General features: G+C 44.1%; 1 protein-coding gene across 2 annotated transcripts in view; it reads right to left on the reverse strand.

Annotated features, from left to right (window-relative positions):
* Positions 1-14080, reverse strand: part of CNOT10 (CCR4-NOT transcription complex subunit 10) — a 71532-nt gene that overhangs the window by 15211 nt on the left and 42241 nt on the right. For both annotated transcript variants that reach the window (XM_067561837.1, XM_067561836.1), the window contains exon 14: positions 288-401. In XM_067561837.1, the coding sequence (XP_067417938.1) occupies positions 288-401 (114 nt within the window). The remainder of the gene's footprint in view (positions 1-287; positions 402-14080) is intronic.

Below are 14080 nucleotides of genomic sequence, written 5' to 3' on the forward strand. Positions count from 1 at the left end.
GGTTCTAGTCACTGAACCAAACTGCCTCTCCAAGATTAACATGAAGCACCAAAAGTAGATACAGAATCTGACTAGTCCAATTATACGGAATTCATATACAAAAATTTGGGCCCCATTCCTGCTTGTCAATGAGTATTTTGCCACAGACTTTAAAGGGAATAGGATCAGATCTAATATTTGCATTCTTAGACTTAAAGGCAGAATTGGCAACAAATTAAAAAATGTTGGTGCTCCAACTCAGATTCTTTCAGATACCAGGGGCAAAAGAATGGTCAAGCCAGACTTACTTAAGAGATCCCGACAACTTTGGTTGCTGAAGAAGTTTATCTGCATGATTCAAAGCCATAAGGTTATCACCCAACGCCAGAGCAACATAAGCACTGCAGGCAAGTATTGAGCACCTGGAAGAAGAAGAAAAAGAAAAAAAGGATTTTGCAGTTTCAAATCCACATGTAATTGTCCAATTCTTATATTAATAAATATAAGCAAATTCTCATAAAGACATGCTGGGTCACTTGAAGAGGTTTTGGGCACAAAGAACAGCTAAACTGTTGGCATAGCTGATTATTTGATAAATATTTAACAAGACCAGAATCCTTTCCTCCCTCCTCCCCCCAGATCACACCATTTCAGACCTGACTTCTATAAGGGATACATGACAACAAACATAATTTATAACATTGTGCAAGGATTTGTCTTTCATGGTTTTAAGCAGACCAAGAGGGCCTGTTGTCTGATGACTGGGATTTGGATGCCAAACCTCAAGTCTGAATGGCTGAAATAAAGTGTGAATTCAGGACTGCAGTATAACGAACATGAACATTTAACTATCTATGAAAAGTCTCTTTTAATCTCCAGAAAACGTGAGCTTTTATTAGCTAAATTATATTGTTCTCACCAAAGCAACAGTACTATAATCCATGAACCTGCAACAAGAAACGTGTTAAAAATGCTCTGCACATTTAGGCTCAAATATTTTGACTAGAAGTACTCACTGGATGGAATAAAATTTGTCCAGTAAAATAAAGTCCCAATTCTTACTTTATCAACCTTTTTATAATATTCAGAAAATCCATACTTTCATTATATTTTGATTTTATTAAACTGAAGGGTGTTGCAGTACTGTGGTAATAAGTTGCTATCTTATAACAACATCTTCATGCTGAACCAGAAAGGAACAGCAGCTAGTCTTTTGTTGTCCAAATATAACCAGAAGCAAACTCTCAGGATTACAGAGACTCAATTATAAACATTCTACCAGCAGAAATCAATGACTGCTACTGGTTTGCTCAGTAGAGTTTTGAAATTCTGACCAGGGACATGTGATTAAGTACATGTACTTTTACTGTGTACATCTATTGGAAAATACACCAGTTTTTTTTTTTTTTTTAATTGTGTTCTGGATTCTTTTAACTTCAGTTGACATGTTCCCATTTTATGAAGCAATGAAGGGATACTGCAAGTTTGCAGATTTCTGCATCATGTAACTTGATATGTAATCTCCTACAGATTTATTGTAATAAGATGTAAAACCATTTATTCAAAAATTGTTAACAGCCACTTGGGTCTATCAAACTGATAGTTTATAGGATTTGTACTGTATGAATGTGACCATAAAATCTTAAAATATTAAAACAACAGTATGAGGTTTTCTATACTGATTCCACTATTTTAAAACTGATGACATGGATTTTTAACACAGAAGATTCTGTAAGATTAAATATCTCTGGCACTTTTATTTAAACCACACATCTTTTAGATGTTACTCTTACACAATTTCATGCATTTCTAAAGCACAAGATTTCCTGAAATTCTTGAAGCAAAATCTGAACCACATATTCCATCTCTTCAAATAATAGTCCCACATCAGGATTGGGTCAAGCTTTTATAGCTTGTAATTTTTTTCCTTCTCCATCCCTTAAACACAGCACTTGGACTATTTTCTACTTCATAAGGGACAATTCACTGCAGGTTTGCTTTGTCTTCAGGGCATGAGCCTCACCTTCCTTACCTTGGAACTCCTTGCTGCGAGAACAGATTCTATTTTTCTACAGGGAGGAAGAGTGAATCCTCAGACAAATCTCATGTTGGGAGAGTTGAGAGAAGAGTGCATTTGATTCTCCTGCCAGTAGGTAGTCTATTACAGCTCCAACCTTCTGGCAACTGTCAAGCCCATTTTTGGTCCATCAGTAATTTATGTAATACATGGCAGGCCCTAGGGTTTCTTTATTCCTATTTCCCAGGAGGCCTGCTCTTTAATTATACACAAGCACTGTAAGAAATTTCTCCACTGTTTCTCTCACCTCCTATTCCCCTTTATGTCACATGAAATCTGAAGGCATACAAAAGCTTTCAAGAAAGGGAGGAAGGCTTCCACATCAGCTCCCTGAAATATTTTTGAAAGGTTGCCAATATATAAAAGAAACAGGACTCTCTCATATACTGAATTCTAACTGGCATGTTTCTTCTGTCTCCAGGGAGCACTACTTTTAACAAGGAGACTGAAACATATTTAGCTGATAAAACTAATCTGCATAAAAAGGCCCAGCCTGTTCTGACAGAGTTGCTACTACATCTGTCCCAAGCTAAAATTTGCTCTCTCCCTTCCATGTGGTTTGTTGTTTCTTTCTTTCTTTCCCTTTTTTTTTTTTTTTTTTAATATAAGAAAGAGACATTCTCCATCACAAGTTACCCTCCACTGAAAATGCCATTGGTCTGGAAACCCTCTCTATTCATTAGTATTTTAGAGATGAGATACCAACAGGCAACTAGAGAAGAGCAAGAAGATTACATCAAATTTTCTTACTTGGTACTATTATACCTCTCACACTTTGATTCACAGCTGAACCTATTAAACCAAACGGTCAAGAGCTCTGACAGTTAACTAGAGCGGAAGAATTGCATCACAAGGGAAAAAGATTCCCCCCTCAATGAGGATTCTGAGAAAATTCCACAGGCTGCCTTTAAGCAGTGGAGCTTTCCAGTATTAGTCTGCTTCTCTGATCCCTAAAATTTTATTTGCATTGGAAAAAGATTTTTTTAAACTGCTAGATTATGTCAAACAACCTGTTGTGCAGGACTGTACAATAGATATGTCAGCCCACAGAGACTCAGTTTATTGAATCTAAACCAGATACTAGTATTAGTTTAATCCATATAAAAAAGGCTAACGTAAATCCAGTTATTCAAAATGTATTGAAAGGGAGATCTACAATGACATGCAGTACAACTCTTTAAAGATATGAACTGATACCCAAATAAAATAGCAAACAATAACATTTCCGGAATAATATGGAGAAAATCTGCAATTAAACACAACACTGAATACCTTTACTTTAGTTACATTTTAATATGGCCAAATGCACAGAATACAACAGGCCATACTTGCAGGATGGGGAATTTTATTATGGAAAGCAGTGACTAAGGACTTGTCTACACTTAAAATGCTATGGCAGCACAGCTGCGCCAGTGTAGACACTACCTATGCTGACAAGAGGAATTCTCCCTTGGCGTAGGTAATCCACCTCTCCAACTGGTGGTAGCTAGGTCAATGGAAGAATTGTTCCATCGACCTAACGCTGTCTACACAGGGACTTAGGTCAATTTAACATCAACACTCAGGGGTGTGGCTTTTTCACACCTCTGACCGATGCAGTTAAACTAACCTAATTTTCTAGTGTAGACTAGGACTAACAGAGACTTGGGGGTCATAGTGGAATCAGCTGAAATTGAGCTCCCAGTGCAATGCAGTGGCTAGAAAGGCTAATGTACAGAAGAACATAAGAATGGCCATACTGGGTCAGACCAGTGGTCTATCCAAAACCCTGTGTTCTGACAGTGGCCAATGCTCTTATACACCTTGGACACATGAACAGGGGATTACTGAGTAGAAATAAAGAGGTTATAATACCTCTGTGTTTGGCCCTAATGCAACGGCTACTACAATACTGTGTACGGTTCTAGTGGCCACACTTCAAGGACATAGATAAACTGGAGAGGATTCAGAAAACAGCCATAATAATGATTTAAGAATTGGAAAATACGTCTTATAGAGATAGATTTAAAGAGCTCATATGAGCATAAGAATGGTCATACTGGGTTAGACCCAATGGCCCATCTAGCCCAGTATCCTGTCTTCCAACAACGGAAGATACTTGAGCTCAACTTTTTCTTTTGTTAAGATGAATAGATTAAGTGCCTTGATTACAGTCTATATAGGTAACAGAAATTTGATAAAAGGGCTCTTCAATCTAGCAGACAAAATATAACAAGATTCAATGGCTGGAAGCTGAAACTAGACAAATTCAGGTAGAAATTAGATGCAAAATTTTAACACTAAGAGTAATTACCCACTGGAACAATTTACCAAAGAGTTGTGGTGGATTATCCATCACTGGAGATTTTTAAATGAAGATCTGATGTTCTTCTATGACTTGTGTTATGCAGAAGATTAGACATGGTTCCCAACCTTTTTGACTCAGGGGCCACAAATATAATTTTTACAACCCTGAAGGGCCACAAGTCTATCAACTCATAAAAAATGTATTGATGTATATACCATTAAGGACCACAAATCACTACATATTTAAAGTAAACACTTTGATGCTACTGTGCTTATTTTTTACATTCACTATTTTACACCTACAAATTACTCACAGTATGTCACACGCGCACAGACTGAAGCATATGGCCTGGCAGCTAAATCAGGGTGGGCGGCTTGCTAAGGCCACCCTCCTGCCCCCTGAAGCCAGATGGAAGGAGTTCAGCAAGGAGGCAGCCTCCTTGCTGATCTCCCATACCCCTGGCTACAGCAGGGAAACTGCACATGTCCTGTAGCCCCGTGCACTCCACCTGGGTCCCTAGGCAGTGGCTCCCTTCTGCAGCCAGGGGGACATGAGATCAGTGCTCCCCTCCCTCTGGCTCCAGCTGGGACTGCAGCGTCTAGGGACTCAGGCAGAGCGCTTTGCCATGCTCCCTGCTGGAGCCAGGGGAGTGGAGTGCTGATCTCCTGTCCCCTTGGGTGCAGCAAAGAACTTGCACCAGTCTTGTAGCCCCCCAGCAACACACTCTCCCTGAGTCCTTAGGCAACACCTCCCTTCTGCAGCCAGCAGGAGGGGAGCAGTGCGCCACTTTTGGCCCCCGGGCCACAGGTTGGGAACCACTGGACTAGGTAATAAAAAATGGTCCCTTCTGGCCTTAAACTCTATTAATTTATGAACTCTTTGAAACGGGACCTGAAACTTTCTACAGTACTGTACTAGAAATAGTATTGTAACACTACAGATCAGAATGAAAGAAAGAAAAGACAACACAGAATTGTTCTCTACACTATACTTTAATGTGCTTTGTCCAGTCTAGTTTTGAGTTCCTACTTGTTGTAGTTTCTCCCCTTTATTCACACTCCTGTAGCTACTTTATTTTCCTTTCCAACCTTTAGCACTTTTAGCAGCACACATGTCCACTGCCAGTCATCAGCGGAGCAACAAGACTTCTGAAGGGGTTTCCTAAAGCAAAAAATTCACTATTATTTAAGACCAACATTTAATGATCTATCAATATAAAAGATTAGCAAATAAGAGATTTGTAGCTGTACTAGGCCTAAAAAGAGGAAGACCGTAAATTAAGTATGTTGTTCCATCAAAAGAGGCACCAACAATTCTCTTGTCCCCTATAATAATTTTTACAGCAATTTCACATGTAATACTGTTGGCTCAGAGAGGCTCCACTGAACCTGATATATCTGAACAGAATTAGGTTATTCTAGCATATTAAAACATTGTATGGAATTCTACTGGGCAGCAGAAAGGTAAAAAGATTGACTCGCTGTTCAAAGTATGCCAAGTATACAGAAACTAGGAGGCTGAAGAAATTACAACAGAAGAATTAATAAAAAAAATCCAGAAACTGAAACTCAAAGTTTCTTTTCCCCTACATGGGTATTCACTAAAATTTTAAGTGACAAAATTTGATCTAATTACATATTTCTTTACACCCTTGTTGCCTTCTAAAACTTTCCCCCATATATATTAGGATGTAGTTTACAAAGAATTCTTTGCTCAGTTACTTTGTGTAATTGCCAAATAACTGGAATGTGGAAGACTAAGACAACTACCAAGTTCAGTATATATGGTAAATTATAAATTAATTCTAACTGTCCCCATAATCTCCTCTAAAATGACAAAATATTTTGTTGTTGAGAACTATGATGAGCAGTTACATACAAAATAAATTCAATGCTATTTAAAAGCACATTCAAGTATTGGGAAGGCTGAAGTTTCTTGTCCAACTAGTTGTCACCAGGGTAAACCTAAAAAATATACACCATTTTTCCCTTAGAGATCATCTTTGCTGGCTCTTGGAATTTCTATTAATTTTAACAGACCAACTCTTGAAAAAGCTCCACTTCCAGCAAAACTGATGGCAATCAGTTAACATTTGATTCTGTACAGAATTCAGTTTTACACAGCCACATGCACAAGCCTAGAAATAGTTTGTTGACTCAGGCCTTAGGGATACCAAGTCCCCCAGTTTTAACTATCAGTCAAAGCAAATATTACAAGAAATAAATCAATGTTTTTCTTCCCTTTTCCTTTTTTGATATAATGTTCCTTACCAGAAGCAGTAAAATAATTCTTGTACTGACAAGTTTTTCCTGACATGCTGTCAGGTTTCATCAATAGATAACAATGGCTGATTGTGAAAGAAAGGATTACATACATTCATTTTCTTACAACATGACACCATGTAATAATTTTGACATATAGTAGTCATATTTTACATGAACAAAAAGTCATACCATTTGTTTATATTTTCCATCTCAACAATTGTACTCCTCTACTGCTTGAGAACTAACAAAATATCAGCAATGACTCCTCACATCTTTCAACTAAAATTTGCATTACTTGACTAAGGCTACATTTCCTGCACACAACTGGAGTAAAGCAAATATTAAGCCTGATATCATGATAAACAGGTTACCTGAGGGTTAGCTCAGAAGATAGTGTATACCTCAGAGCTAACGTAGGAAATTACTGTATGCTTTGACAGAAAATAAAAATACAATTAAGTAGATTCCCCCCCCCCCCCTTTTTTTTAAATATAAATTCCTGTTCATAAAACATGTACTGGACAGAGATAAAAAACCCAATTACTGCATTCATTACCCGATCTTAAAAAGACTCTAAAAATTCACTAATATGGCAAGCTTTGTAATAAGAGTTGTAACAGGCTGGCAGCATCTGCCGGAAACACCTTCTTCAAGTACTGGTCCCTATATGGATTCCATACATGGGTGCGCATGAGTGCCATGCGCCACAACTGTTTGAAGTAGTATCCATCAACCCACATGTGCATTGGCCATGTGGTCCATCCATGGTCTTATGAGACTGCAGCTCAATGCTCCTCCTGTTCCCTCATACCACTGCATGGCAGAGTCGGAATACCTTTTTCCTCGTTCTTTTGAAGTGCGTAGCTTAAAAACTGTTCCTAATGTTGTATATAGTTCTTTATTATTAAGTTGATAGTAGTCATAGTATAATTAGCTTCTTGTTCTACCCCATGCGGGGTGAACTACCCGCCATGGGGGATTATGCTCCAACAAGCCAGTTTTAAGAACTGTGCTTCGTGCCCATGCTTCTCAGTGAGCAACAAGCACCAACATTGTCTTTACTGCCTCGGTGAAGCCCACGTTGTCATCCGTTGCTCCATCTGTTGCTCCTTCTCACCACGAACATATAAGGCTTGAGAACTTGGACTTCATAAGCACCTCATGGAGGAAGCGATGCACCTGTGTGCCCACTTGAGTGTGGGACTGACAGACCCACCAAAGCGCCTAGCTTCACTGTCGGTAAGCGCTTCTCCCACCAGGAGAAAAAGCCCATCATGCTCAGAAGCAGCACAGTCATAGGCATAAAGGCGGATCTCCGAGAGGGACCGCCTCTAAATGCAGTGTTGCCTTCCCGAGCAAGAAGTACTAGGCCGAGCAAGAAGTCACACGATGATCCGGCAGCATAACCACCAAAGAAATCTAAGGTAGAACACAAGACTAAGGATCGTTGTGACCAACCAGCATCGTCTTCTGCCTATGTCACCGGACCATCACCAGAGCTCCCAGGCCTGTCTGGCCTCTCGTGCCCAGTACCACGCTCACGTGGCTGACTGTCTCCTCTGACATCCACAGAAGAGCAGCTTCTGCCCTTTGCAGGCTCCCTGCTGCAGCACAGTTCACCTGGGATCCAGCCTCCATCACCGGCGGATGAACCATTGCTCCTCTGTCAACTGCCAGCCTTGTAGCCTGGAACTTCATCACAGGACCTACCTGTACTGCCAGCTCCACCAACCCCAACAGTACCACCTTTCCCAGACCAGCCATCAGACTCTCAATGGTCCTTGAAATCAGGCCCTGCCTTTCCACTGGAAGGCTCATACAGTCTGGAGCTGCAATGCCTGATTTACACACCAGTGTATGTACCGCACATGGAGCCGTGGTTCCAATACCCGCAAAGGCCACCAGTGCATGCAGACCCGTATGCCTGGTCCTACTGGCACCATTGGGTCCCTATTTTGGCCATGACGCACCACCACCCTCTCATCGTCAGGCTCACCAGTGTACACGACCTCTCTCTCAGTCTATGAGGAACCATAAATGCCATCATGGCCCTGACACCATCGACACCACAGGAACTGTCAGAATCACCATTCCCGACTGGAGCCTCAGCCCCACATGAAGCGTTCATCCCCCCTCTCCCCACCAGATGTCCATGGCCAGTACAAAGACTTCCTGACAATAGCCCTCAACCATTTGGCTGAGGATGTAAAGGATGCCCAGGACGAGTTCCTGGACATCCTGCAACCAGCAGGACCCTTACACACGACACTTCCTAATCACAGTGCACTCCTTCAACCAGCTCAGGCTGTCTGGCATGCACCAGCATCCTATACCCTGACACTCAAATGAGCAGAAAGGAGCTACTTTGTCCCAGCCAAGGGCACTGACTTCCTTTTCACACAACCACCACGCAACTCTCTTATGGTTCAAGCAACAACAGAACGCGCCTGACAGCAGCATTTTAAGACCACTCCTCCAGATCGAGTGGCCAAAAATCTTGACCTGATCTGTCGTGATGCTTATTCATCTGCAGGCCGGCAATTCCATCTTGCCAGCTACCAGGCTATCCTGGCAAAGGAGGACTTCCGATTGTTCTCTAAATTGGCAGAATTTCAAGCCTCACTTTCAGAGGTTAAACAAGTGGAATTGATGAAGGTAAACTAGTGATCAAGGCCTCCCTCCAAGTGGCAGTCAATCCAGTAGATATGGCATCATACTCCCTGGTGTCAGGTGTGGTTCTTTGCAGGGACTCCTAGTTCCAGACTTCTGATTTCCCTAAGGAGGTCCAAACCACCATTGAGGACCTCTCTTTTGATAACCAGAAACTTTTCAGCAATAAGACCGATGAGAGTCTTCGCTCGCTCAAATACTTTTGTGCCACATTACGGTCCTTTGGCCTTTATATTCCAGCTCCAACTTACCCACAAAAACTGGGTTTCCTTCCGACCTTGATATCCCACCCAACCTGCTACCAACCCTATCCTCTACCAGTGGCGTAATGATGCGGGGAAGGGGGACAGGCCCCTAGGCACTGGCCGGTTGGGGGAGGTGCTGGCCCAGCCCTTCACAACACGCAGTGGGGGGGGCCCCCACAGAAGGCTCTGAGGGGCAGGTGGATGGAGCCCAGGGACAGGCAGGGGGCAGAAAGCTGTAGGTGACCAGGAGGAGGAACTCCCTCGCCTTCCTCTCTCTGGCTGGGGGTGAGGCCACCGGATTGATTGCGCTGCAGGGCTGGAGCTAGAGAGGCAGATGCCATACGGCCGTTAAGGGTGGGGGTGAGCGGAAAGCCCCCAGGGTGCAGGAGGAGGAAAGCGGCATGTCTCCTCCCTCTCCCCCACAGGTACAGACATTCCCCTCCCTGGGGGTAGCTGGGGGGCGGCACCATCTTGTGGGAGCCAGGGACCCCTCCTGCCCCGTGCGGGGGGCACAAATGCAAGCATAGGCCCCCCGGGCAACAGAGACCCACAGTATGCCACTGCTCTCTACACCAGCAGGAATTGCCCTGCCAACGCTCCCAATGACCTAGATATCCTGCCGCCTTCACCTCCTCCATTTTCTCACAGTGCCCCTCCAAATAACTCTTTTGACTTTTCCCTCAAGACCTGCAAATCCCTCTCCACCCCTCCTCTGATCCCTCCGGTTTTCTTCAGGGTCCGTCTTGCTCTTTATGCACACAATTGGAGCAAGATTACAACAGATTGTTGGATATCAGACATCACCCACTGCTGGTACCTCATAGAGCGCTTTGACTTCCCCTCTCATCACCCTCCCCATGGGAGTCCCCTCAACATGACCTTCTCCAAAAGGAGCATATACCCTTCTCCAAAAGCGTGCCATAGAATATCTTCCGCACCACTACCGTGGCCATGGCTTCTACTCCCTCTATTTCCTTATACCAAAACAAGAGGTGACCTTCACCCCATTCTCGATCTACGGGCGTTAAGCCAGTTTATCCACAAGTTCCGTTTCCAAATGGTCACTCTCCCCCTGGAGCCTAGTTTTCAGGTCTCGATATGAAGGATGCGTACTTCCATGTTGACATCCATCCCTCCCACTGCAAATTCCTTTGCTTCACAGCAGGATGCTCCCATTATGAATTCCATGTCCTCCCTTTTGGGATCGCCACTGGCCCCCGCATTTTCACAAAGGTCTTGGCTATAGTTGTGACCTATATGTGATGCCTGGACCGCTCCGTTTCCATACCTGGACAACTAGCTCCTAGTGGCGTCATCCCACGAACGCCTCTTCATTACCATCCATACACTTTGGGACCTCCTCACCAGCTTGGGTATCTGCCTCAACAAGGACAAGTCTACCCGAGAACTCATCTTTACAGGAGTGTACCTGGACTGCCGTCAGATAGGCCTTCCTCCTGACGGACCGCTTCGCTGTTCTCACTTCCCTCATTGTGAAATTTCAACATTGCTCCCCACATGCCTCTGACAATGTCTTTCACTTCTGGGACTTATGGCGGCATGCACCTCTGTCCCTCTGTATACCCACTCATAACTGTGCATTCAACTGTGGATTCGCTCTGTGTACGATCCACAGATGGACCATCTCAACAAATGGGTCCTCCTCCTGTCCTCAGTTGTGACTTCCTTTTCATGGTGATGCAACCCATCCAAGGTCGTGGTGGGCACCCTTTTCAACTCTTCCACTCCCCACATCACCCTCACCACAGACACGTCACGTGTGCTGGGGCACTCACATTGAGAACCACATGGCCCAAGGTCCCCCAGAAAAATAAGGATGCACATCAACATCCTAGGACTACGAGCTGTCCAGCATGCCTGCCAAGTGCTTCTTCCTCTCATCACTCCAGACATATGCAAGTCCTCTCAGACATAGTCAGCGGTTGCATATATAAACAAACAACATGGAGCCAGAATTCTGACCCTCTATCTGGAGGCAATCCACCTGTGAAATTGGTGCCTATGACACAACATCACACTTCATGCAGTCCATCTACCAGGTACCGACAACAACCTTGTGGACACTCAGCTGCTTCTTTCACTGTAACCATGAGTGGGAACTTCACAACCCCACTCTTCGATCCATCTTCCACCAATGGGGCACACCACGCTGGGACCTTTTCACACCAATTACCAAACACAAGCTTCCCCTCTTATGCTTCAAAGGTGCTCTCAAGAGGATGCACCTCTACTCCCCTGGACACCAGAACTATATTATACCTTCCCACCCATACCGCTCCACCCACAAGGGCTCCACAAAGTGAGGCGGGAGTGAGCAGTCCTCATCCTCATAGTCCCCTTTTGGCCACACCAATATTGGTTCACTGACCTTCACCTTTCAGCTTGCCTACCAGTCCATCTCCCCCCTCTCCCAAATCTCCTCATGCAACAACACGGTCAGATCCACCTCCCCAACCTAGACCCTCTTCACCTCATGAGTAGACAATGCATGCTCCACACCTGTGCGTGACGTTTTCACACACAGCAGACTATCAGTTACCAGAGCATGCTACAAAGCCAAATGGAGACACTTCACGGCATAGGCGTCCTGACACCATCACCCCCTAGATGCCCTTGTCCATATCAACTATCCTTGACTATCTATTCCACCTTCATCTTTCAGGTCTTGCCCACTCCTCCATTCAAGTTCACCTGGCAGCACTCAGTGCCTTCCTCCTGCTTATAGATGGCTTCTCTTGCCTTCATGCTCGATTCCTCTTAGGTCTCCTCAATTCCTTCCCTTTGGTCTGGAAACCTACTCCCCCTTGGGATCTTAACCTCATCCTTTCGGCCATAACTAGGCCACCCTTCAAGCCCTGGGCCGCTTGCTCGCTCACCCATCTTTCCATAAATGTGATCTTTTTAGTGACTATGACCTCTGTTTGACAAGTCAGTGAACTGGCAGCTATGAAGGCTGACCCACCCTTTACTGTGTTCCACAAGGACAAGATCTCCCTACGACTCCAGCCCAAGTTTCTCCCCAAGGTGGCTTCTCTGTTCCACCTCAACGAAGTCATTCATCTCCCAACCTTTTACCCTAAACCACACACACCTCCACCAGAGAGCGTACATTCCCTCAACGTCCATCATGCACTGGCCTTTTATCTCCAACGCATCCGTCTTTCCGAGCTCACCTACTCTCTCTCTCTCTCGCTATAGAGAAACACCACTGAGGCGATGCCCTCTCCTCCCAACACCTCTCTGAATGGATCTCCTGCTGCATCACAAAGCGTTACTCCCTTTCCCCAGTCTCTGTGCCACCTGATATCACTGCCCACTCTACGAGAGCGCAAGCCACGATGTCCACCCTCCTCACGGACGTCTCATGGCAAGACATTTGCAAAGCAACAATGTGGTCCTCCATCTACACCTTCACCGCTCACTGCACCATAGCCCAGTCAACAGCAGCAGATGCAGCAGTTGGCCACGCAGTCCTACAAATTCTCACTTCTGCTGAGCCCTTGCGCCCACCTCCACACTGAATACTGCTCATTACGCAACCCACATATGGAATCCACATAGGGACCAACACTCGAAGGAGAAATGGAGGTTACTTACTGTAGCTGGAGGTTCTTTGAGATGTGTAGTCCCCAAGATGTCTGGGTCCAATCCCACCCTGCATCTCCTCTGCTAGGGGCTCTATGACTGTGGGTAAGGGGAAACTGGAGGGGCATTGACCCATGCAATCTCATAAGACCTCGGACGCACCACGTGGCCAATGCACATGCGGGTCGACAGATACTACTTCAAACAGTTCCAGCTCCAGCACCTGATGCACATGCACATCCACGTATGGAATCCAGATAGGGACCACACATCTCAAAAAACCTCCAGTAACAGCAAATAACCTCCATTTACAATGTTAGTAGGTGTTGTTCCTGCTGGGAAAAGGTTAAGTGGGTTCCAAATTGCTTGTTACCCCATCTGGATATCTGGGAGATCAAATGCGTCTGTAGAAAGAGCGCTTAGCCTGTGGGCCAAGTGGTCTTAAGGAACCTTGGGAACAGAAAAGGCTAGAGCTGAGATTTGTTTTTGTTAATTTCCTTGTTAAGAAAACTAAACTCCAGTAAGAGGTTGAATTTGACTCTACATGATGTGTGGACTTTGTTTTAGAACAGACTGGAAAAAACACCTATTCCTTTTGCCATCACTGTCCCCAAAGGCACCAGTTACACAAGAAACTGCATTTAAAAAGTTTCTCAACATATTTACTCCAAGCTTTATACAGTGATAGGAAAAAACAGAAAGCAAGAAATACATAAGATTCATTTTAGTCAGACTTGAGTTAGGAAAGGCCATGAAGAAGTTCTGAGTCTTCTAATTTTTTTTCTTAAAAGGAGGAGGGAAAACAGAAGTCTTACCATCATGCCTTCATGTTTCCACAGCTCTGCCACAAAATCTAATGCTTGATGCTTCTATTGCAAGTGCACTAATCTGACCCATTGTGTCTGTACAGTACTGTTTCTGATCTCTGCTGTTTTATGGATGATACCCCTAG

The sequence above is a fragment of the Emydura macquarii genome, unplaced genomic scaffold (genome assembly GCF_026122565.2).
Source record: "Emydura macquarii macquarii isolate MOO-44397 ecotype Brisbane River unplaced genomic scaffold, CSIRO-AGI_Emac_v2 contig_2422, whole genome shotgun sequence".
In the NCBI taxonomy this organism is placed as follows: Eukaryota; Metazoa; Chordata; order Testudines; family Chelidae; genus Emydura; species Emydura macquarii.